This window comes from Epinephelus moara, chromosome 24 (genome assembly GCF_006386435.1).
Source record: "Epinephelus moara isolate mb chromosome 24, YSFRI_EMoa_1.0, whole genome shotgun sequence".
NCBI lineage: Eukaryota > Metazoa > Chordata > Actinopteri > Perciformes > Serranidae > Epinephelus > Epinephelus moara.
The window spans coordinates 16834365-16860395 of NC_065529.1; the positions used below are offsets into that span (position 1 = coordinate 16834365).

Consider the following 26031-nt stretch of genomic DNA (forward strand, 5'->3'; position numbering starts at 1 on the left):
ACCTGCCACACACACACACACATACACACACACACATGTGCACGGACACAGTTATTTTACCCTGGGCCCAAACCAAACCTGGCCTAGTCTTTCATCGCCACACATACAAATACACAAAAGCTCATAAATATGCACAGATGCGCTGCGCACAAAAACACACGCACACATGCACACACACACATAAGCTCACCACAAAAGAACAACCAGCACATGACGGCAGCCGCCGCCAATCAGTCATGGCTGGTTGGTCCTGTGCCGACTCTGTGTCAACTCCTGAAACATAAGAACACACACCAACACTAACACACACAACACATGCGCCAAGGACAGAAAGACAGGTCATGGACTTAAGAATGTGCCTCTGAGGTTGCTGGACCAATTCCCTTATTTGCCTGGCTTCTGTAACTGACCCCACTCTGCTCTATCCTCCTCTCTCTGCACTTGGCTTCGTGAACTGTACAAACTAATGACTGCTAACCAGACTCAGATGGCTGTATTGATGCTTCTGCTGCTACAGTTAGTTTTGCATGTGTGTGTGCGAGGGAGAGTGTGGCATATTAAGGCTTTGCTTCGTATTATGAGGAAAAACTTTACTTTTATTTGCTGTATATTTTATGCACATAACAACATATGAAATATGTAACATCTGTTTTACTACCTAACTCTTTTCATGTGTCTCTCCCCCTTACAGTCATGAGGAGCATGCCGGCTCCCATCCTCTCTACGGCCATGGAGAGTGTAAGTGGCCTGGCTGTGAAGCACTGTGTGAGGACATGGGACAGTTCATCAAGTAAGTTGAAATAAACAAAAATATGACATATGATGCAGAAGTTGGGGTTACAGATAAAATAATACACAACACAATGAAAACATATACTGGTGCTTCATGGGGATAATTACTTCAAAACTAAAGTGCTTTGAGTTTCTGCATACTTCATACTGCAAATGGAAAAAGACAGCAGCAGTGGAGGTTCTGATACTTCAACCACAAAATTATCATTTGTATCTCAATTACTAACCGTGTTATGTTGAAATTGTGTTTTTCTCACATCCCTCCATGATGAACGAAGAATCCAAAAAAGGCGAACATTCTTCGTGAATATAAGTAAAAGAAGTCACGCTTACTTTCACACAACTTGTGCAGTATAAACCAAGTCTCATCTATCCAGTCATATGCTCAGTACTTACCAAACACATGCATTTTTGCTAAAACATTACTATTTAAAACACTTCTGCATACACAGTTTCGGACAAGTAGCGTGCCTGGCCGAGATGGATGGCGCTAGCGTTAGCTGGTGTGCTAACTAATAAAAACCTTACCGTGGCTGGTAGGCTGTTGATACTCCAGTCTATGGTGAAGACCAGAGGGTGAAGCGTATTGGAGGCAGCTAGCGCCCGGCGTCGGAGCTGTTAGCTTATGGCTCCAAAAGTGGACAGTTAAGCTAGCTAGCCTATGCTACAGGTTGAGATATGCTCTGAAGTGAGAAGAGGTGTCGTAGCGCAGGCTATTTAATAGTAGGTGGATCCACCTAACGCTGACGTCGCAATCACCAGCCAGTCAGAATTGGCGTAATGAGATAAATGCTTCTGAGGAATACAGAGGGAGGCATATCCCACAGTGAGACATCGAAACGAATGCTATGAATGAGAACCGGGTTACGTAAGTAACCTAAAGTTTTCAATTGTAAGGTTTCAGTAAAAATGCCAGTGTTTGGAAGTACTGAGCATACGACTGGATAAATGAGACTTGGATTATACTGCACGAGTTGTGTGAGAGATTGTAAATAGATGTTCTGATTTAGTTTTGCTGTTCTTGAGTATGGCCCCCTTTTACATGAATTCATAAAGAACTTTCTCCGCTTTTGGATTCTTTGTTCACCTTTAAGGCATTAGACAAAAACAAAGTTTGCTTAATGAATTCCGTGTAACTCGGGGTGAGTAATTTTATACACATAATACCATTTTATGGGTGAAGTATTCTTTTTAAGTGTCCATTTTCAGCTTCAAGGGCTCTTGGATGTGTCTCTAGTTACCTTGGAGAAGGACAATGTGACTTCTCTTCAAACTTTTGTCCAAGTGTTTTTATTTTCAAAACACCACACAGATAAAGATCAGCAAAATCTTCTTACTTCAGCTTTGTTTTCAATTTCAGGTGCAAATGTGCAGACGTCTTGGCTGCAAACCCAAACTTTTGTAGTCACACACTTGACTCACATTGACCACAAATCAGGTTTAAGACCACATCAAAACTTTCCCACATTTATCACTAATTGGTAACAAACATGGCTGAATTTTTTTTTTTTTTTAATAAAAGGCTCAACCATGCCTCGCAGCAGGAAAAAGACACAAGACCCTCTCTGATTCAGATAAAGCAGAGCAAAGTGAAGCTACCGTTTGTGGTAAATGTGAAGTGTCAGTCACGTACATCACTGGTGATTCGCACTGGTTCACTGATTCATCAGTTGCAATCTGTTACATCACATTTGCTCTGAGGCACATTCATGCATACACACACATACACACACACAGGTACACACACAAACTCAACATGTGTGTAAATACTCTGTTTTTCGAGGAATTCTTTGGGCTCCCCCTAAAACTGTTTCTTCTTCCTCTTTGTTCCCGTGTTAATATGTGTCACCCAGTCATTGCTTCATTTGGGTAGTGTTTTTATCTAATTGTCTGCATGTTTGTATCTTGTACGCTTTCCCTCTAAAGGGTCAGACACATTGTTTCTTTGCTTAAATAGAAAATTACTCTTAATTAGCTCATCCACATGCACATCTTTTGTTTCCTCGACAAAAGTAAAGACATCAAACAAACTTCTCTCTCACTCACTCCCACTCTGCCTCCATCACGTTATTTGCCACTTTTGGAGTCAGTGGGGGGATGTGGATGCAGTCACCGGCCTTGACATTCTGCTGCCTCCTCCTCTGTCACACACACAGTACAGCGGACTTCCCCGTGGCACTGCTGCTGCTAACGAAGGCTTCACAAGCCTTTAATGAAGCCCTAAACAAACTCACACTCTCATTATCGGCGTGGAACTCTTAGCTATTTGAGCAATGGCGATATTAATAAGCCGGGGTGATGAAATACGTACTCATACACACACACATACACACACGCATAATCACAGAAGTGTGCGTGGTGATTGTGATGGCATCGGACAGTCAGATCAAAGCGTGCAGGCAGGCTGGGAAAGTTTGGAGAGGAAAGCTGTTGTTTGGTGTCTCATTTCACGTAGCCCCGGGGCAGATGGAAGGAGAAAGAGAGATAGAGTGAAAGAGTGTGTGTATGTGTGTGTGTGTGTAAGAGAGGGGGAGATGAAAAAAAAATAGAGGCAGTGACAGATAATGCCGTCAGTCCGACAGTGCGCTCCCTTCCAGCCAGCCTTAGTCATCGCCCCAGGAGGGAGAAGGGTAGAGCAGAAGAACAGAGGAGGGAGACACTCCACTATTTCAGGCCTTTCTTCTCCTCTCCTCTCTTCTCGTCTCTCTTCCTACCTCCCCTCCCTCCCCGTCCTCTGGTATAATACTCTGGCTGTGGTCGGTGGAGCTGGGTGTAATGTGGGTTAAAGCCTTGTCTGCCAGCACTCAGAGGAGTAAACAGAGCCTCATTGTCGGGACACATCGAAAAAAAAAACTGCTACTGTTTATGGCCCGACTATAGAGAGAGGGGAGGGTTTTTGGGGGCAGATTTGGTTGGAATGAGTGTGAATCATAGGCATTTGGGGAGTTGCGGGGGAAGACGAGTGGGAAGGGGAGAGTGGACAGAAGTGAGTGCGAGGAAGAGAGGGGGAGAGCGAGCTTAACAGAGAGTGAAAGAGTGAGGGAGAGGGGTGAGATCATGTTTTTGTTATTATTATCGTGCACTTGTGTTGAGCCGTCTATCTGACTGGATTAGCCACGCCATGACATCATTGTTTTTGTTTCATTTCTAGACTTCGCCTGATATTGCCTAACTTTTTGCTTTCTTAAAGACACACACACACACACACACACACCCTTAAACAGACACACACACACACCCTTAAACAGACACACACACACACACACACACACCCTTAAACAGACACACACAGACACACACACACACACACATCGTGTAACATTTCCCTATAAACAAGTCAGAAAAATGGTTTTATGAAGATTATATGGATTAGAATTTAACAGCACAGGATATCGCAAAATTCACTCTAATACACCGGCACACACACACACCCACACACACACACACCAAGCAGGCAGCAGCAACCTGTGAATAACCTTGGCGATGAAAGAGCAGAGAGAAAGGGATGGAGGAAGGGAGACAGGGAGGGGTGGGCTGGGAAAGATCAGAAGGTCCCGGGTCCTCCCACATTGGAGGAAACAAACAGCGCCACCATTCACACATACACACACACACACACGTCCATGCACACACACACACACATATGTGAACCAATGTTAATATGTGGAGTGGAGTTTAGCTAACAGAAAGTCTTCAGATAAGGCTTTGTGCGATAACACATGAGCTCATATTCAGGTGGTTGTCTTGGATCATGGCTCACTGAGCACCAATGAAGTATACACACACAAAACACAGCTGCTGCGTCCTTCACTAGACAAAATAAACCTCTAAGATTATGATTTATTTTTATAGTGCCGAACAGCTCATAACTCAGTTTAAATAAAAGTGAAAGAGCTGGAATTTCATTATTCAGGACCTGTGAAGAGATTTAACAAGGACTTTGTTGACTCAGCCTCACTTTGAAATCATCATTAAATTGGGACTATCATTTCTTTGAGTTTTTTTTTCTTTTAATTTGTAGATGTGCATTTATCCTCTCCCATTTCCCCTCACCCCTAGGCACTTGAACAATGAGCATGCCCTAGATGACCGCAGCACTGCTCAGTGCCGAGTCCAGATGCAGGTGGTTCAGCAACTGGAGATACAGGTGAGTCACACACACACACACACACACACACACACACACACACACACACTCGCTTCATTTTCATCCGCTCACAAACAAAGTCACGGAGACTGTTTCAGCCAGTCAATGGCAGTAACTTGTCTGAGGCAGGGCAGAGTTTATGGAGAGCAGTGGAGCTTGTAATTTAAAAGGAGCAGTCGGCAGGGAAGCTGCCATCGCTGCTCCAATTATAAAGCTGCTCTGGTCACCAGCAAGAGAGAGCGAGGCTGAGAGGGGAGAAGAGAGAGAAAGAAGAGAAAAGGGAGAGAGACATGAGCTAGAAAGGCTGAGGACCAGGCTGCACAGTCTCTCTTGTTCTCAAAGTGCTTCATGCACGCAATGCTCTTGAAACATCTGAATGCTTCGGCAAAAGCAAAATACCAACACTGGGCAAGAAGTAAAACGCTGTTCTCAAACAGTACGTAAGAAAAGTGAAAACACAAAGGCTGCCTCTTCACACACGTCTTGACGTAGTTTCCAAAACACTTCAGAATACTGTTCACATCACTGCGTATGTGTGTGTGTGCTGTCCGACATTAGGGTAAGCATTGTGTTTGGTGGTGGTGGTGGTGGTAAACAGCGTTTAGCTGAGCCCCTGAAGCCACCACCAGGGAACACAAAGTGACAGAGAGGCAGCTGGTGTCACATCACATCAGGACGGCCGTCTCTCTCCCTCTGACATGTCACTTCATCCCTCAGCAGTCTACAGGCAGCCCACCACTCTACACTCCGACAGCACACACACACACACACACACACACAGCAGCACTTGCACTGTTTAAATGTCTCATATTTGCGCATCTCTGCAGTGTGTGAGTATGTTAATAGTGCTATCAGTCTTAGTGTCGATCCGTTGTTTCTGGAGGCTACACGTGTGTACGCTTGTAGTCATACACAAACACACACGCAGGATGCAGCGTTTCCACAGGCTGTAGCAGTACCCATTAAACAGCAGTTAACAATGTCAAACGGGGACGAGTGTGTCTGCAGGCTAGTGTAAGTGTGTGAGAGAGCTCCGGGTGCTGAGGCGGCTGACTTTCATATTCATCTCTGCGCCTGAGGTGTAATTGTAATTGTAATTCTGTGTCAATACCACATTATATCAATCTAAGCATTACGAAATGAGATAGAGTGTTTTTCATGGCGATAACCACCCTTGTTTGTTTCACAGCTGGCGAAAGAAAGCGAGCGACTCCAGGCCATGATGACCCACCTGCACATGCGCCCTTCAGAGCCAAAGCCTTTTAACCAACCTGTGAGTACACACTGGCACCCCAAAACCCAAATTACATCAGCTTTTCTTCTGCCCTCTGACCTCCTATTATTCACCTACAAACTCCTCTTAATTGAACAGTTTCTTTATCCCTAAACCTTCTTGGGATTCCACGCTCCCCTCTTACTGTCTAGCTTGGTATCTACGCCCCCTATTGACCAGTGAGGGTGTATGTGTTGTTTAGAAATCATAGACTTTCTGTCTGTTTTGTTCTTCTCCACACACCTTTCTGTCCTCGTTTCCTTCTCTCCCTCTTCCTCTGTCTTAAACTTCTCATGATGCCATGCACTTTCCCAGAAAACTACGGTTTCACAATGTCCTCATTCCACAGAGAAACTCGTAAATTCCAACTATTCACACATTCAAACTGTGTCTGGGCTGAACTTTAGTTTTGTATGCGATTCAGCATTTCAAAAATATCTCAGCTTGTCAGAGCGGGAGAACAGCCAAAGCACTCTCTCACAGTATTTTCAGTGTGCGCCCACAAAAGGGATAGAAATTTGATGTGATGTGTGTGTGTAAGTGTCTGTGTTTGTGTGTGTGTGTGTGTCCACACTGGTTGGTGAGGTTGTTATTAGGTATCTAATGAATATTTCATTATTCAGATTGACGAGGAGTCTTATTAAAATATGAAGATGTTGAAATTAATTGTCAATTAGAGGTAGAGTGTCTTAATTTGAGGGGATATAAATGGGTGCAGCCGAGTGGCAACGTGTGTGTGTGAGTGTGTGTGTGTGTGTGTGTGTGTGTGTGTGTTTGTGTGTCTGGATGATGCGTTGATCGCTGGGGGATCAGCTGCTATTAACATCTAATGGGAAATCAGGAAGAGGCGTGTTCTGTCACCACCGGAGACGAGCCTCGGGGTCAGGGATTGGAGGAGGAGGGGCAGGGGAGGAGCGTCAGGAATGGAAACAAAGCTTGGCCTCAATTAACAGGGTTCGACTGTTGCCGTGGTGATGTGGCAGGGTTGCAGCGTTAATGAAGTACCTGTTAAACAGCCCCGCCCCCTCCAGTCTACTTAAAATGGTACAGAGAGGGGGCCAAGTAAAGAGCAGGCGAGTCACACATTTATATACATATAGACAACACATACACACACACACACAGACACACACACACACACACAGAGTGGTTATAATTAGTCCTAAACTAGCAGCCCTGCAACGGCTGTCCCAGAGAGACTGGGAGTACTGGTTCTGTTTGTACTGTTTGTGTGTGTGTGTGTGTGTGCGAGGCTCTGCCTAATTGGGCCGTATTGGTCCGTGAAGACTTCGCCACCGCAGAGTGCATGTGTGTGTTCCCTTCTTACAAACATGCTGTCGTGTGGTTTTGTATTTGTAAGCGCAGGGTTAATTGCAGCCAGCGCTGTGTGTATAAATACAGTATATGTGCATGCTCAGTGTGTGTGAGTGTGTGTGGCTCTGCACAAGTATGCAGTTGGTAAAGTTGTGGGGACACAAATTCATAGGGAGTGTTGGAGGCTTTATTTTTTATGTAATGTGACTTAACATTAGGAGTGCTTCCTGGATATAGCTTACTGTACTGCTATAAGTTAAATCATTTCACAGTGAAGGTAGTAGTAGGTGTTCTGATATTTTAGGGGACTTTTTATGCAGGTATCTGTCTGTACTATGTATTTTTATTAATTTCTAACAACCAGTTAATAAGCTTCTTTTTTGACAAATTCAGTGTTTTCATCTCAGTGACGTTTGACACATTGTTCTATCAGTTGTTTGCTTCATACCCTTCTAATGCAGGACAAGGCTATTGAGCAAAGAGTGAAGGTTCAGTGACTGTAGCTTGTGTTCAGGTCCTTACTGTGACCTTATCCTGTGAGATTTTTATATTTTAATAATGATTGAAACTTCAAAAATGACAATTTTTATGTAGTGTTTTTCACAGAAGTTAATGAAATGCTGACATAAAAGCCTACTGTATACATTTTTGAAAAGTTTCTTACAGCCTTTAAAAACAAGAAGGTCTTGCGACTTCATTGAAGCTTTGACGACCTGTAGTTGGGGTCGGGACCCTAAGATTGGGAACCAGTGTGGTCTAATACATGAATATCACCTGATCCTGATCCTTGCTTGTGTAGATGATGCTTCTCTATAAACAGCAGCAGAATTCAGCAGATGGTGAAGCTTTAAAGTAAACTTTTGATTTACATATTAAAAATGGATACGCCCAGCTAAAGTTAGTTTACCAGCTTTTATTTGTCAAGTTAAGCTTGTCACTTTTACAGTCTGGTATCAGTTTGTATATGTAACTCCCCTCTGTGTCTGTGTGTCTGTCTCTAGCTGAACCTGGCTTCCAGTGGCTCTCTGTTAAAGCGGGACAGCGAGGTCTACCCAGAGGGTCTTCCTCACCCCCCCACCTCAGCTGCCGCCCCCATCACCCCACTGCGCCAGGGACCCTCAGTCATCAGCTCCTCCAGCCTGCACACACACTCCCACTCCCACACGCACGGCGTTGGGCCCATACGTAGGCGCAACTCCGACAAGTACTGCACCCCCATCGCCTCAGGTAGACCTTACTGAGTATCTGCCTTTTTTTATGTTATTATTAATCTTTATCTAAGATTGATTTATATTGGATTTGATTTGTATGTTTTTCCCCCACAAATTTCCCTGCAAGAGCAATATTCAGAAAATCACTCTCATTCATGGCTCAAAGAAAGATGCATCTCTTGGCTCCTCTTGCAAGAGAAAATTACTGTGGCCTTAGTTTAATTCCAGGTATCCAAGCAATGCTTTTTAAGTATATGGCTTAGAATGAAGTCACATTCATTTACATTCACACGTAAGAGAATGTAAAGAAAGGAATATATGATTGGCTTCTACAGGAGAATATTAGTAAGGATGAAGCATCTTTACAAAGCGGTGCTCAACACATTTTCCCATTAACGTGCATTTAATTCTTGAACAGTGAATAGTAAGCGTTTAGATACACACGGCTAAGATACTCATTTTTAGACGGATGTAAAAATTTTCCATCCTTTTTCTCACATGCATCTATGTATCTAAAATACCATCGAGACTGCTTTTGAATTAATTTAAATTTAAATTTAGAATGTATTTGACTTGTGTTACACCACACGCATCAGCTAATTTAAAATGGTTATGCTTCCTTTTTTCAGAGCTGGCTCAGAACTGTGAGTTCTACAAGAACGCTGATGTCAGGCCTCCCTTTACCTACGCCTCTCTTATACGTCATGTAAGTCTCTCCTATGGTCAGGTTTCACTGTTTCACACTCTGTCTGTGTTGTCCTCCTCTAAATCTCATTTTGTCTCCTCTCCCCGTCCTCAGGCCATTCTGGAGTCCCCAGACAGACAGTTGACTCTCAATGAGATCTACAACTGGTTTACACGAAAGTTTGCCTATTTCAGGAGAAACACAGCCACATGGAAGGTAAAAGCTTACGATACACACTCTCTCCCCTGTACTTCATCCATCTCAGGACATCCTATTGGCTAGATCTAACCAGGGACATACTTGTAGCACCAAATTCTGGGCCCTATGCATTAGCAGTCTCTATGGGCCCCCCGCTATTCTTATCTTGAGCCATGTTTTTTATTTTCATGAAGTCAGTTTGCTATGTTTCCCTTTATTTTGTCTCTTTCTTTTCTTTTTGCAACCCTGATTTCCATTTTTTGGGGAGAGACATGGCATGACAGTGTACGTTGGTGCTTCAGCAGCATAAGCAGCCATTCACTTGGCTCTAGCTGCATTTAGAGACACATCCGAGTGCAGGGGTGTACTAAAACTTTTCATTTCAGGCTTTTCGATGTTTAGATGATGATGAGGCACCAGATTTAGAAAATAAAACTTTCAACTCTCTCTGGTTAAAAGTCAATTCAATCAAAGCACAATATTTTGACTCAGACTAGAATGTTGTATACAAGTCTTAATGGATAAAAGCTGATCAAACTGACTGCAAAGTAACAGTGGTTTCTGCCCACTGATGAAGCCCCCAATCCGAGCAGTAACCAGCTGAGACCACAACGACAGAAACAAAATTTGCAGTCAGGTTTTGCAGTGTTATTTGAAACATTTAGGCTGGCCAAAATGACCTCACTTTGCCAAAAATGGATTCACTTTGAAGGCCTAAATTTAGCACTTACACTCAGAATTATACAAGTACAATAACACACACACATACACACTGGCACACAAGTTTAAAAGCTGACTTTGCTCAGCTCCTAAAGATATGACCGATTTGACAGTTATTGGCTCTTTCTGTCCTTTATGAGACACTTCCCCACTGCTCTCACTCTCTCCTCCTCCCTCACTGTCTTGTTTCCTCTCTCTCCGTCTCTCTCCCTCTCAGCCCTAAACAATTCTCTCACCTCCAACGTGGCGCATGGAGAGCCGGCCCCACTTAGCCCGACAGATCCACATCTAGCCGTTATACTGCCTCATTACAGAGATGCACATAAAAAGCTGACACACACACACACACACTGCTCATGATCACACACACTGAATTCTCTCTCTCTTCGCCCTCTCTCTCACACACACACACACACACCTGGCCTGATCCCACCATTGTAGGTGCTGACCCATTTCTACAGAAACCTCGCACTAATTTGAGTGTCAGTTCCTCCAGAGAGGGAAAGTGAGAGGATGAGCAAAGACAGTGGGAGGAGGGGGTGAGGAGAGACCCCGTCCTTCCTCTAATAGCCCTAAACCAAGGAGGGAGGGATGGGATGGGATGATGATGGAGGGATGGAGGGAGGGAGGGGAGGGGGTTAAGAGACAGGGGCAGCCAGGAATATCTTTACCTCCTCATCTGACTTTTATGAATTTTAACTATTAATGTCTGGTGTCTGCTTCCTGTGCCGTTGGCCTCGCAGACCTTTAAATATAGCTCGGCATGGCCTTTTGTATTTATATAGCAGCCCGGCGAGTCAAATAGGGCCGTAGAGATGTATGTCCTTTAATAAGCCGTTATATTTCATGAGGAGAGCAGCGGTGTCAGGGAGTGGAAGTCATTGATCATGGAAACGAAAGGGACGGAGAATGAGGACGGGACAAGAGAGAGGAAAAGAAAGGGATGATTGAGAGAGGAGGAGAGATGAGTGTTGAGTGTTATTTCAAGGTGCTGCATGACGGGTCAGAGGCCATAAAAAGAAGGTTTTATTTGCTGTTTAACTTACCAGAAAAGCAGCGTCCCATTTGTTTTTCACAGTTTGATTTTCAGAAGCAACTCACTTTTTGGGCGAAATTGCTCCCACATATAAAGAAAATTAGAATGAAATAGAATAGAAAATGCAATCAGATTTACTCTCAGCTCCCTAACAGTGTATGAACAAGTAAAAATTAGCTCCACCTTTACCATCTCCAACAGTAAAATGCTGCTTACACATTAATGAATCATTAATAATTATCTGATATAATAATATATAATAGCATAACATGTACAGGGGCCTTTTTCTACATCATGAGTACTTTTACTTTACATTTTTCTAATAAGAAATACCTGCTTTTACTAGAATAAATTGTCAGTGCAGCATTTATAATATTTTAGTAGTATTTTACAGTGCTGTATTGCAACTTCTGTATACTTCATCCACCATCATTTAACGCTATTTTGGCTGCAAAGTCATCACAAATAAAATGCTTATGCCGTTTATTCACTGCCTGCTCACATATATTCCTATTTAGGATGATAATGGGAGTAGCCTATCCCAGCCAGCCAGCAGCAAAAGGCTCAACATTTACAGTATGAAGACGTTTACACTTATATTAACACCTGACAACCTGCTTTATTGCTTTTCTTTTTCTGGTACACAATTCATTCTTTCTTCCCAAATTTCTGCCTCCAGTTGCCCCCCCTCCCACTCCCACCCAGCCGGAGGGAGTGGAGATGAGTGGCACATGTGCTGTGACCCACTGTAAATGACTGCTAATGTTTTAACTGGGAGAATTAGGCTTTCATCACGGAGACGAATGCAAATAGCACTGCAATAGCACTGGTGTCTGGCGTGTGTGTCTGTGTCTGTGTGTGTGAGTGTGTGTGAGTGTGTGTGTGTGTGTGTGTGTGTGTGTGTGTGTGTGTGTGTGTGTGTGTGTGTTTGCACTGTCAGGGTGGCGGGCGCAGATTGGGGTCAGACTCATTTACAAAACTTAGCATCACGGCTCGGGGGTTGAGGGGATGCGGGGGAGAAAGGGTTCCTCCGCTGATTATGGCTTGTGTAATTACGTGTGTGTGTGTTTGTATGTGTGTGTGTGTGCGTGCGCCTGTGTGTGTCTCTGCGTGTGTAATTACGGCGAGGAGTGATGCATGCCTGGCCTGTCCCTCCCTCTCGGCTTAGAACAACGTGTCAGAGAGAATATGCAGGATTTAATTATAGACGAATTAAAATTGGTAATGAAATTGGGCATGAACAAACTACAAATAGCAGATGAAAAGGAAGGCCTGTCCCTGGGGGGGTGAGACGAAGATAGCGGTGTGCCCGCCTGCGTGCCTGTCTGAGTGCCTGTGGATGTGAGTGTGTGTGTTTCTGTGTATGTGTGTGCTGATGGTGACTGATTAGAAAAAATTCGGAGATAAAATAACGCTACTAGAGGACTGCTCCCCTGTATTAGCACTGTACATGGAGATACAGTGTGTGTGTGTGTGTGTGTGTGTGTGTGTGTGTGTGTGTGTGTATAAATAAGGATCCTCAGGTCACACTGCTTAAAAGGTAACTTAACGCCGAGCTGGAAAGCGTTGTTTGTACTGAACACACCCTGAGTGAGTGTTCTTACCTCCAGCCAAGTGAGAACTTGAAGTGAAGGAACAAAAATAACAATTTTAGCTGGTGTCAAGTTTCTGCTCAAGGACACGTTTCCTGCTGGAAAATTATGGAAGTCTTAGAGTATTGTGTAGCTCACACTATTTAAGATAGGGAATATCTGAAATTAAGAAGAGACATAAGAGAATATTGGTGAGTAAACTAAACGTCACTTTATGGACAAAGGTCAGAATGCACTTACAGTTATTTCATGCATTCCTTTAGGGCTGCGTGATGTGAAGAAAATGTAATATCACAATATTCCGACATAATAAGTTTTGAGGAACATCCCCAGTCTCATATTACGATCACCATAAAATATCAATGTACTGCCCGGCCTAACATTCCGAGCATTGCGGTTTTTAGGTTGTGAAAGAAATGGAAAAAGAAACTAATTTTAAGGCAAAGATCTATGGAGTCAACATAAAATGCAGGAAAGAAACAAATTAAATATCAGTTAATACTGAAAATAAAATCCTCATGTTACAGACCTGTTATCCTCAGTCATGTTAAACCTCTTCCCTTTTTCCTCTGTCTCTCTTCCCAGAATGCTGTGCGCCACAACCTGAGTCTGCACAAGTGTTTTGTTCGCGTTGAGAACGTGAAGGGGGCCGTGTGGACTGTGGATGAAGTTGAATACCAAAAGAGGAGACCACCAAAGATGACCGGGTAACTGCACACACACACACATGCTGCATCTCACACTTGTGTTTTCTTGGTGCACAGTTGAGGTTGATGTGAATGTGAGCTTATGGGTGCTGGCACTATGATTGCCTAAATGGACCCTCTATTATTGCCAAGAGGCCAACTCAGCAATCACAAAAAAAAGAAAAAAAACAGGGCTTCTAGCTTATCGTGTACACACTGTACTGTGTGTGTGTGTGTGTGTTTTTCCCTGTTTGTCGACACCATTAGTAAGCAGCTGTGTGAGATGCAGGAGAGGAAAAAAACCTTGTTAGCGTATGTAAACAGATGTTCTCTCCAATCGCCAGAGAAACCAGGGATAATTATACACACACACACACACACACACATACACACGCACACCTGCACGCCAGATATTAGACACTTTCATATGTGTGTGTGTTTTAGCATCTGTTTACAGTCTGTGAGTGTTTCTACTTGTAACAAACATATTTGTGAGATCTGTCAGAGTGCTTTGGCAGCGGTGACATCTTTTCACATATGCGCTCAATCTGTGATTCTCACCCGCTCTTGTTCTGTTTCTGTGTGTGTGTGTGTGTGTGTGTGTGCGTGTGTATGTGTGCAGAAGTCCCACTCTGGTGAAAAACATGATTTCAGGCCTGGGCTTTGGATCCCTAAACGCCAGCTACCAGGTAAGGAATGCCCTCTGCTTCCCCCATTTCTCTGTCGTTCTCTCTCTCACACACACACACACACACACNACCTCTGCATGCACGCGCACACACACACATAAACACACACTAGACCCATCTCTTCACTCCTACGCAGACACACACACACCGAACCCACGCACACATGCAATTTTGCCACTGAGATGATTTATAGCGTCAAGTAGTTGTCAATTAAGGTTACTGCATAAAATTATCGCCTGTCCCAGAAAATCCATCTCTGAGCCAGTGAGATTCCCCCTCCTTTTGTCTTTTTTTATTTCCTGTGTAAGAGGAGAGGTGGGGTGAGTCTCTCAGCTAGTGTCCGACCTGTCTCATCTGCAAACAGCTGGATGTGAGCGGTGGGAGCGCTGACAGAAGCTGCCCCTGTTTGCTTCAGCTGCTTTTTCTTGATGTTTCACTGTATCTGCGTTTATGTTGAGGCTGCGGCTCAGTCCCGCTCAACGTTCCTGTTGAGATCTTAACGTGAACACACACACTTGTGACAGGGACTTAAATGTACAAGCACAAGCCGTGATGGGGGGAAAGCACTGTATATAAGTGCCCCCTAGTGGTTTGTTAAGTTCACTAGCAAGTTAGTGGATTGAAATGTGCTCCATATGGAGGAGCTCTCATCAGTATATAAAGAATCTGTCATTCATTGTGGCTGTGACTGTTTACTATACTGTGTTTTATACTTTAGATAAATTAAGGTCAAGTAGAGTTAGATGTCACTTATCAGTTCGACATATCTGGTCGTGGTGGACAGGATCATTTCCAGACAGCATGTTATTACATCATACACCCCTTTTGCTATTACTTAACTTCCTCTAATTAGATAAATTGTGTTTTCATAAAATGTAACCCAGTTTCTATTTAAAGTGACTGGACAACTGTGTGTGTGTGTGTGTGTGTGTGTGTATGTAGGCGGCTCTGGCAGAAAGCAGTCTGTCCCTGCTGAACAGCCCTTCCCTGGTAAGCCCTCCGTCTGCGGCCAGCCTCAACATGCTGCATGTGGGCCACGATGATGTCAGCTCCACTGTGGAGCAGGTCAACAGCAACGGCAGCTGCAGCCCCACGCTCAGCCCTCAACAGTACAGGTACACATGGACAATACACACACAAACGTGAAGGCGTGCAAGAAGACAACACAAAACTGATTCACTTAAATTTTTTTCCATTTTTTCGTGTCCATATGGGCTAATGTGCTGTCTACCATCTATATAATGGAGCTGTAATGCCAACACTGACATAAATATTATGGATATATATTAAGAAACATTTTTTAAGTTTAGTGTGAGAGAATTTAACATAACTGGACAGTCTAAAACATCAAAGGAAACCTTTTTCTCCTTGCTCCTGAATCAGCTGACTCAGAATATGAGAACGATGATACAGGTTTCATTGAAGTGTGTAAGTTCTAACATAATCCAAGTGTTTTTTTGGGGGGTTTTTTAGGCTTTCCCATTCAAAGTACAGATATAAAATTTGGGGACCAGTTTTCATAAACTAATAGTTACATTTTAGATGATTAACTGTTGATTTGGGGCACTCTGATAGCTCACCTGTTAAAGCATGGGCCCATTTACTAAGACTGCATCCTTATCGCAGCAGTCTGGTTTTAACTCCAACGTGGGGTTGCTGCTTGTCACCCCCTTCTATTTTCTCCCTCAGTTCCTGTCACTCTTTGTCTGTACTGTCAATTAAGTAAGAAAATGCCGAAACAAACTACCAATTCAGCCAAAAGAAAAAAGTAAAACTGGTTTCCTACTGTATTACCTTTTATTACTGAAAGAATAACAGACCATATTGTTCGGTTTACAGTATTTTTTTTCATACCATGGTTGCCTTAAACTTGAATTGTAGAAAGTGTCAATTGTACTAATGTGTCATGATTTCCAGAAATAACACCAAAACTAACCGGATAGCACTGCAGATCAGTGTTTATTTTGTTACAGAAAACTGTGACTAAATACTTTTGTCAACAACCTTTTTTCATGACTAAGATGAGACAATGACGAGACAGCAGTGATGTCATTAAACAGTGCGACTATATTAACATACATTACTGAAGGAAAAAAACGAGACTAAAATGCAGTTTAAAAAACAAAAACTTAACTAAAACCTCGTTACTCTTCATTAACAAAAAAGAGGTGACAAAATGTTACAGTGCATTGCTTTTTTAGGGGGGAACCAATGTGGCCATAAAATAGCTGGTATGAATACCACAAACCTAAAGACACAGTCGGCTCAGAATATGTTCAGTGTGTGAATATATTCCTGAAATGATACCATCAGACCACGAGACCAGACACTTTCTGCAAAGCTGCGCTCTTATCATTCAACCTTTATTTTTTTTCATCAGATAATGATAAGATAAAATCTAATGTTAAATAAGTTTGACTAAAATAACAAAATTATTGGTTTTGGCCAGCCTGGATCGACTGAAATGTTCAATGTAATCTGATGACTGAAAAAAACTAAAATGTCAAGAGTTTTCATTGTTTAAAACTAAACGAAAAAAGCAAGTTTTATTTGATTAAGATGAGGCTAAAATGTTCCGACTTTTAGTGAACTCAAACTTGACTTTAAAAGATAAATTGCATGAGGTTGACTTAAATTGATAAAAACTAAGAAGGACATTTGTCACAGCACCAAAACTAATACAAAAACAATAGCTGACAAAATGAACACTCTAAATAAGGAATAAGATAAGAGATTTTTGTCAGTAAAAATTCTGCTAACAGCTGTTTGCCCTCTCCCTCAGCCACCCGGTGCATGTGAAGGAGGAGCCCACCGAGGTGGAGGAGGACAGTCGGTCAGTATCCCTTCTGGCCGGCGTCACACACAGCCTGCCATTGCCGAGCGACGAGCGCGACCTGGAGGAGGATCTTCCCACCGAGGAGCTGGAGTAGGACAGATCCCGGATGGACCAGAGGGACGAGACATAGCGAGATTAATCCCTGAGCCCTCTCGTCAGCGTGAAGAGGAAAAGATAGCTACAGTACACTTAAAGAGAAAAGAGAGAAAAAAGAGAATGTGTTTTTTTTGTTGTTTTTAAGAAAATGCAAGCAACCAAGGACAACATTGAGAAACTCCAAACAGGGTTCGATGACCTCCGTTAACTTTCAGACGCAAAAACAAGACTTTGGAGCACTGCTTTACCTCCATGTGTTTCTTTTCCAACACTTGGCTCAGAGGTGTAACACCACTCGATGCATACACAACACACACACACACACACACACACTCATTCACTTGTCAGACCATGTCTCATCATCCTCCCTGGTCAAATCAGCCTCTGTGTAGAGACCCTTAGAGGTTTGGACACTCTCCTCCTTGCCCAACCACTCTGCATACGCCCTCCTCGCTGTTGTCTCGGGCTGCCTGGCTAGCCGTTTTTTATCTCTACGTCAGTTGAGAAGACACACAGGTGTGTGTGTGTGTGTGTGTGAAAGAGAAAGACACACACAGGATCATGTGTATATAGATATGGAGCAGTCACCAGGGGCTGTGCAGTATACCTCTCCTCCCCCCCCCCCTCTTTGAGTCAATCACTTGCTTTTTCATTTTCTTTGATTTGATTGAAATGAAACTGTCGGGCTTCAAGATGGGAAGGAAGGAAGAGCGCTTTCAAAGATTTACCTCCAACAGTGCTCCAACACTTCTGCAGAGCAGGCTCCCGTCTGCGCGTCCGTGTGTGCGAGCCCACGGCGAGGCTGTGGTCCTGGTCCCTGTCCAAACTTCTGCCCACCCCCCTCCCCCGCAAGACACTTAGTGACGGACATCTTTTAAACTCTTTGCTTCTGAGTGAGAAAAAAAAGACATTTTCCTACCCCCTCTCCACCTCCACCTCCATCCCTTCCCATCCCCACCCAGAAAAGACTGCAGGAATAGGACCATTTGGTGCTGTCCTTCTCCTCTCCTCCGTCTGCGGACGGAGCGACGAGCATGGAACACTTTGAGAAGAGGGGAAGCAGAGAGAAATGAGGGAGGAAGCGTCTACAGAAATATTGTGACTAAAAAAAAAAAGAAAAAGAAAACTGTTCATGATTATGGAATATAACAAGAAAAAAACGTGTGGTAGCTTTTGTCATTTCCTTTTTTTTATTTGATGTTATTATCATTGTTTATTTTGGAGGATCAATATTTCCACGGTGGCGTTCTGTTTCGACGTACCTTTTCTAAGGATGCTGTTTTTGTTTTTTGTATTGTAAATTGTTTGATTTACTCTGGCTGTTCACACCATTCCAAATGAGTATTGGCAGAAAAAAATAAGAAAAAGAGACAAAAAAAAAAGAAAGCGCAGTATTGTCCCGACTTGTGATACCCGACCCCCACTCCTGCCCCTCTCCCTTTCTGTCCCAAGTGTAGCAGGCAAGAAATTTGGAAATAGCACTTAAAGTTGCCATTATCCAGACAGATTATTTAACAGCTGATCTTTTTTTTTTAATTCTCTCTCATTCACTTGTTTTTTGGTTGTGTATTTAGTTGAGAAATATCAGTAATGCTTTAAAAATATATATATTATTACTGCAGTCAGAGAATACCTCATCCCACAAAGGTTCTGCCTGGAACTGTGTCCAAATTGATAAACAAACGAGGGGGAATTCTTACCGTGGGACACCAAATGTGGCAACTCTGCTCAGTTTCGATTCAAAGCTCTATGGTTGTAATAGTTACTGTGTAGAAGCTATCTGCAATTCACTGTGTGAGTTTGTGTTAAAGGAATAGCACGTGAGATTTTATTTTTTTTGTTTATTGTTTTCCGTGAACATAAAAAGCATTACTTTTCTCTACAGTGCCATACCAAATTTAACATTTATTTTAATCTATTATCTGCTTATTCCCATTTTATTTTTGTTACAGGTAACCAAAGAAATATGTAGAAAACCAAAAACCCTGTAGTTTATTTTGCCCTTTTTGAGTTTCCCTTTTATTTGTCTTCTTAAAGAATTGGCCAAAAGACAACAAACCAGGAGTTTGAATTCTTATTATTGTATTCATATAACTATTGTGTTGAAATTATACATGACTTACAGTGCTGACCATTCCGAAAACCAAAGTGTGTAAAGCAAACTAGAATTTGGAAAACATCAAAGCTTTTACATGATAAGCGGTTACGAATGACTCACATTAGGTATGAGGCCAAAAAACTAGTATTAACGAACCTCGCACAGTTCCTCTGAAAACCTAAAAGAAAGAGAAAAGGAAAAAAATAATAAGCACTTAGAGGTGAAACCCTGTCTCTCCCACGCTCAGGCTAAACTGTGTTCCAAACACAATGCTAGCACCGGCCCTACTGCTGTATGAGCAGGCCTAATAAAAAGAGGCACTCGTGAGGCATTCGAACACTTTTCGCTTTACAGGATACTTTTTCTGGTGCTGTCGTTACATTGGACTTTTTCCAACCTAGGGAACAAACATGCCCTCTTTGATCTGTACGGAGTATTTGCAGGAAGAGGAAGTGTACTGTAATGTGGTTACAAAAGTCACATCTTTGGACAGGGAGGAGTTATTCCAAAAAAAAAAAAAATACAATAAAGAGGGAACAACTAAAAAAAATAATGATATACCAATGTAAGAGGAAAACAACCAAGGGACATCATGTAATTGAAAATTTGGGTTCATATTTTCATACTTTTTTGTCGAACTATCTCTTGCACTTCAGACGATTTTTCTTATTTAATGAAAGAACCTTTCTGATGACTTTGTGTTCAAACAGGACTGTTTCCTGTCACATTAGAGACTGATTTCTAACAAAGTACAAAGTGGCAGACAGACATCTTGAAACGAGATAAAAACCAAAAATAACACTACCTCCTTTTCAAAACGGTTCAACACATAGCCAATGGGAGACTGAGCTCTCTTAAATATTTTTTTTTCTCCATTCTTCCTTGATGATAATAACAAATGCCAAAATTGTTGTTACACTTACTGTATGACTGACGAAAAAAAAAGAAGAAAAAAAAAAAAGCTATTCGGCGATCCGGACTCCCTAACACATCTGCTCGAGCCCAAAAACAGAGACGTTTCACTTTCCATGGAATTAAAAATGACTACCTCTCCTTAAACCACATCTAAAGCACTCTCTACGTCTCAAAGTGTGTTGTGAAGTGCTCACTCTACATGAAAAGTTTTCTATCAGCTGTGTGAAAAAACAAAATCCTGCACCCGATGAGCACTGAGCTATGAGAACAGCCTCTGACTATACGTGTGCATATTCACCATCTCAGCCAATGTGGTCGTTAATGGCTATGTGGTGGTGCAGAGAGCTGTAATGATAGACAGACTCACACACAAACACACACACACACACACAGGGGTGTAACAGAAGCATAGAAGCAGGGCTATGAGTTAGTGCAACAGAGGCTCTGACCATCCAGATATCCAAAGACCCACAACACAGCAGCACCCGCTTCGCTGAAACACTCGCAGAGACGCTGAGAGGACTAACACACACTTAACGAAACTCATCACTACTACTAGTAATATCCAAACCAAGAGGAACTGCTGCATACAGTACATAGATGATCTCTGACTTGTGCTTTAAGGTACACCTGTAAACAAAGCTGTTTTATAAAGATGTAGATTGTTCACAGGTCGCCATGTAACACTTCTGTTCTTTCTCCAGCTTGGCATAACATGATGTATTCTTGTATATTAATGCTTGACTTATCTCTCCAGGGCATTCTTTCCCATTTTGTCCTTTAATTTTCTCCTCTCTTTTGTTTCTTTTGCACCTGTTTAGCTATTGTAAAGCTTTCAGCTCTGATTCCTATACTGTACTGCTAATGCTGAAGTATATGTATTTATCATATTAAGTGCTGCAGGTATCTCGGTTTATTAGTTTTGTTTTGTTTCCATTTTTTTTTTCAGTTCTTCATAAAACGTCTGGGACGCTGATTTTTTAAGTGTATTATCTCTAAAAAAAAAAAATTAAAAGAATAAAAGTTAGATCAGTGGTTTAGGTAACACCTGTTTGTATATTTATCTTAGCTAGGTCTATTTTGATACTTTTTTGTCTCTGTACTGCATTTATGCATTTTTAAGGAAAGAAAAAAAAAACAAATGGAAAACAAACTAAAAAGTAACTTCATTATGTATTGATACCTCAGAAGGACTTTTTCTCAAAGACAGGACCAAAACCTCTGAAAAGAAAAAGAGAAAGAGGAAAAAATGTAAGAATATGTAGCCCCTCTCTTGCTTTAAGAAAAAAGAAAAAAAAAAGAAATGCGGAGCTCTAGAAAGATATTGCTGTTGGTCCTCTCAGGTGCCAATATGTGTCCCAGCTCCCTGTGACCCCTCCCTCTGACCCCTGACCCCTGTCATTCCTGTGCTGAACTCCGACCCGCAGAGCTGTCAATCATCTGCAGGCACCGTGGGGGTGTCACTGAGTCGCACACCTGGCTGGTGGTGACCAGTCGCAAACCTCATCTCCCAGTCCCACAGAGGCAGATCAAAGCCTGACGCTGTTGCATTTTTGATACTCCTCCTCTTGTGTAGTCTCAATACCAAAATGTGGAGTGGCTCTCAGAGATGCAGCTCATCCTCTGACTACCAAAGGCATTGAAAGCAACCATTTGCTTAGTCCAAACTCCTGAACTGTAACCAAACTGTAACCAAACCAATGCCACAACCTTAACCAAACAAAAACCAAGCTACTTCCAAAACTCGCCATCGACTTCACTGATCACCTTTACCGATAGCTGTTATCTCTCCTTCATCCACGTAATGGTGTTGTAGCACCAGCCTGCATCCTATTGGCTGGTGACTGACTCAAAGGACACAGGGGGCCCAAATCCTGACTTGTGATTGGACAGTTCTGAGGTGTCACGTGAGGGGGAAGGGACTCTCAAAGTGGAGCATTGCCTGACGGTATTATCAAGTAGACAGCCAGAATCCGATGGAACTACCACTTCAGCTCTCCTCTGGTTAAACCTAAGGAATGTGTGTACATTTTCAGCAGTGACTCTCTGTATTGTTTCTTAGTTTCAGTTTACCTGTTTACCTCTCTTTATCCTTTTGGTTTTTTTTGTTCTGTTTTCTTGTTATTTGAAAGTGTGGCCCGAGGAAGAGGCGGGGACAGGGACTGGGTGGTGGCTTTAGACAGACAGTGGAGCCCAGCCCTCTGACCCTCCACCCCGGGTAGCCATGTAATGCCAGTCACTGCCCTTTCCTTCATGCTGTATAAAAAACACACACATATATCTGTGTATTTGTAACCTGAATCTTCTTGTGTCTGTCCATGCAGACAATAAAAAACTGTACAGTAGGTCTAGTTGCATGTAATCTGTACTAATTATTGACAATGGCATTATAAAATGCAATAAAATACTTATTACACTGTCCTACGCTGCGTCATTGTTTCTTCTTCAGAGGTATACAGCAGTAGTGTTGTCAAATATATCAATGTATCGATAAATATCGATTTTGAATATTTAAAATGATTTCATTATTCATTTATTGATAATGTTTGCTACAGTCATTCTGCTTATCTCTGCTACTAACCAAGAAACGTGTTATTTTCATGTTAAAGCCTTTTCATATTTATCTTTAAATTTCAAAAAATGTATGCCTTCAATGTCAGTTTTTCCCTTTGGCATTGAATGGTATTGAATATGAATATTTTTCAAGGTGTTGTATCGAAATTAGAAATTCCAGTATTGTGACAACACAACTCTCAACTTGTGGAACACCCAAAATGGTCACAAGATGATTTCTGAGGCCACAAAATGATACATACAGGTTTTTTTAATCAATCTGCAAAGGAAAAATCATTTGTGTCAAATAACCACAAGTGCTTTGCATAATGCAACTTATGACATCAACAAAAAGTGCTTTGTTTTAAGAGATGATAAAGCTAAAAGGTTGGGAGCCACTTGAAACCAGTTACTGCAGCCGAATACTTTCTTTTTTGTTATAGAACCTAAGAAAGAATGAGCCTGTCCTGCAGCAAGATGAGAGTACACAAATACAAAGCAGTGATATATCTGCAAAAAACAGGGCTACAACTAACAAATATTTTCATTATTGATTAATCTGCAAATTATTTTCTCAATTTGCTCGATTGTTTAGTTTATTTAAGAAGGGACAGTGCAAATTAGTAAATACACATAGTATAAAAATGCCAGAATTAGCCAAATGTATATTATTCATCTGTAGTTTCGTGGCCAAGATGTTACACAAGGCTACCTAAAATACAACAAAGCACAAAAACAAACAAAACAACAAAAAACAAAACAAAAAAACAAACAAAAATTGTCAATAAAATGTCAGGAAATAGTGAAAGAGGCCTTGTGTAATTTCCCCAAGCCCAAGGTGACGTTTTCAACAACAATCCAAAAATCCAAAGCCACTCATCATGTATGACAAAGAAAAGCATCAGATTCTCACATTTAAGAAGCAAGTAAGTAACCAGCAAATGTTTGGCTTTATTGCTTAAAAAATGACTAAAATTATTATTCAGTGATCAAAATAGTTGCCAATAGTTCATTTTCTGTCAATCATCTAATCAATTAATCAACTACTTGTTGCAGCTCCATCAAAAAATTTACAGTATTAAATGCAGCTACTCCAGTTTTTACTGTGACCACTGCCAGACTGCCTGTCACATAAACGCTCGGCTCCTTCAGCCTCTAACTACTATAATTAAGAAAAACAAATCAAGCCAACAATGACGGAGGGCTGAATGTTTTGAACAGAGTTCCTCTCAGCATCCTCTTGAGTCATAATGTACAGGTGAAACTACTAATGACTCACTTTGACCTCATGAGTAAGGCTGCACCGAATGTCCACGTTAAAATCATGTTTACCTGGAACACATTTAACGCTAGCCTTTTATTTGAGAAAAACACAAAAACTTAACAATTTACACCTCAAACCTGATAGCTATGATCCAAAGCTGTTTATATAGAAAATACACTTCTTTTAGTTAATAGTCTTCAAATAGGAAGACATTACATAAACATGTGTAGCCTTTAAAGGATGTATCCAATCATTCACTGTATAGTGGTTATTGCATTGCATTATCCCGACTTTTAGTATCTTATTACTTGATTTGTGTGTGTATGTCTGTTTTGTCTTTTTTCTGGCATTGTTGTTTGTCTATTTTGTCATATTTTGTACTGTTATTGATTATTCTGTTGATTTTGTTTCTTGTTAAATGTTTTGTCTGATTGTTTTTCTATGTACAATTTAGGCTGAGGACCCCCCCCCCCCAAAAAAAAGACGGTACATCTCGAGAGGTTATTTCCAATAAAGAATTATTAATCAAGCCTACCTGACATGTTTCCTCAAGTTACAAATCGTCATACAAGGCCTTCAGAGAGGTCACCATGTGCTGTGATTCAGAGAGTGGCCACCAGGAGGAGTAAACAAACCGGACAACACAAGCAGCATCTCATAAACACAAACCCAGCAACAAACATCACTGTGGTCCACTGACATGGTCCGACCAACAGGGTGGGCCAGAGAGTGCAGAACAGACACTGAGTCAACTACCTGTGGTGTGTGTGTGTGTGACTGAGTGAAATTACATGAATGCAGGTGGCTGAAATCTTGTGAGATTATAGAATAGATGCTGAATATTGTGTTTAGTTTCTCCACTTCTTCACTTCTTTTCACTCACCTTCTCCATCTTCCCTTCTCTCCCCTACCTGTGTCTCTCTACCTCGCAGGTTTGGCGCATGCCCTACAGCTTCTCTTTAAACCTGTGCGCTGCATGGTGGATGTGTTGCCACAGGGAGAAAAAATGGAAACTGGCTGGATGTTTTTTTGGAAAGTTGAAACTTTGTTTAATCTTGTGCTTTTAGTGAACTTCTCCGTTAGTCAGCTGGGAGGAAACTCACTCTTGACGCTTAAATCCCTGTGACATTTGGTTTTGGGAGAGACCCCATCTTAAGCCTATTACAGGCACACATGCACACAGGCACACGCACACAGAAACACACACTCACTGGCGTGCACACATCATGAATACTAAGCAGAAACTTAGTACTATATACTTGTACAAGGTGAGCCAGGGTGCAGAGCAACACACAAAGAGGTTATTCTTGGCGTGGCACAGTAGTGTTTGGCTTAAAGCGCCGAATATATTTTTTAATGCTCATCTGGACAGGGTGAGCAGTAGGTGTGTGCGCATGAGTGTGTGTAGTGTGCGTTTGCAAACCTGGATTTCTGTACATGTTTATGCATCTGCTTGTCTGTGCATGTGCAGAAACTTGCAATGCTGAATCAATATGAATATGTGTGTGTGTGTGTGTGTGTGTGTGTGTGTGTGTGTTGATTGTGTGTGTGATTGGGTGTGTGGGAGGGTGTGGAGGCCTGCTAGTCCCAGCAGCATGGAGAGCACTGAGGTCCAGGCAGACCCTGTGAGTCACAAAATAAATTTACTGAGAGCCATGCTAACATCTCTCTCCGTCTCTCTCCCCCGTTCACTCACACTGTCATCCTCTCTCGCCATTCTCCGTGTCTGTGGCTGAGGGAGTGGGCTGTCCCCCAAACAGTATATTGACTCACTCAAAACAACACAACATACTGTGTATCTGCTGCTGTGTGCATCGACATGGTTCTGCTTATTCGATCTAATGAGCTGAGACTCTTTCTTGTATCTACATTATTTTATTTTATTTATGGACTGATAACATGTGCAATTGCAACCTTGTGTTTTGC

General features: G+C 42.1%; 1 protein-coding gene across 2 annotated transcripts in view; it reads left to right on the plus strand.

Annotated features, from left to right (window-relative positions):
* foxp4 (forkhead box P4) overlaps positions 1-22709 on the plus strand; it is a 105795-nt gene extending 83086 nt beyond the window's left edge. For both annotated transcript variants that reach the window (XM_050037173.1, XM_050037174.1), the window contains exons 9-18: positions 692-790; positions 4852-4939; positions 6129-6212; positions 8528-8753; positions 9367-9443; positions 9537-9638; positions 13554-13675; positions 14277-14343; positions 15286-15458; positions 17126-22709. In XM_050037173.1, coding sequence (XP_049893130.1) covers positions 692-790; positions 4852-4939; positions 6129-6212; positions 8528-8753; positions 9367-9443; positions 9537-9638; positions 13554-13675; positions 14277-14343; positions 15286-15458; positions 17126-17273 — 1186 coding nt within the window. In that variant the 3' untranslated portion in view covers positions 17274-22709. The remainder of the gene's footprint in view (positions 1-691; positions 791-4851; positions 4940-6128; positions 6213-8527; positions 8754-9366; positions 9444-9536; positions 9639-13553; positions 13676-14276; positions 14344-15285; positions 15459-17125) is intronic.
* Positions 22710-26031: the final 3322 nt, after the last annotated feature.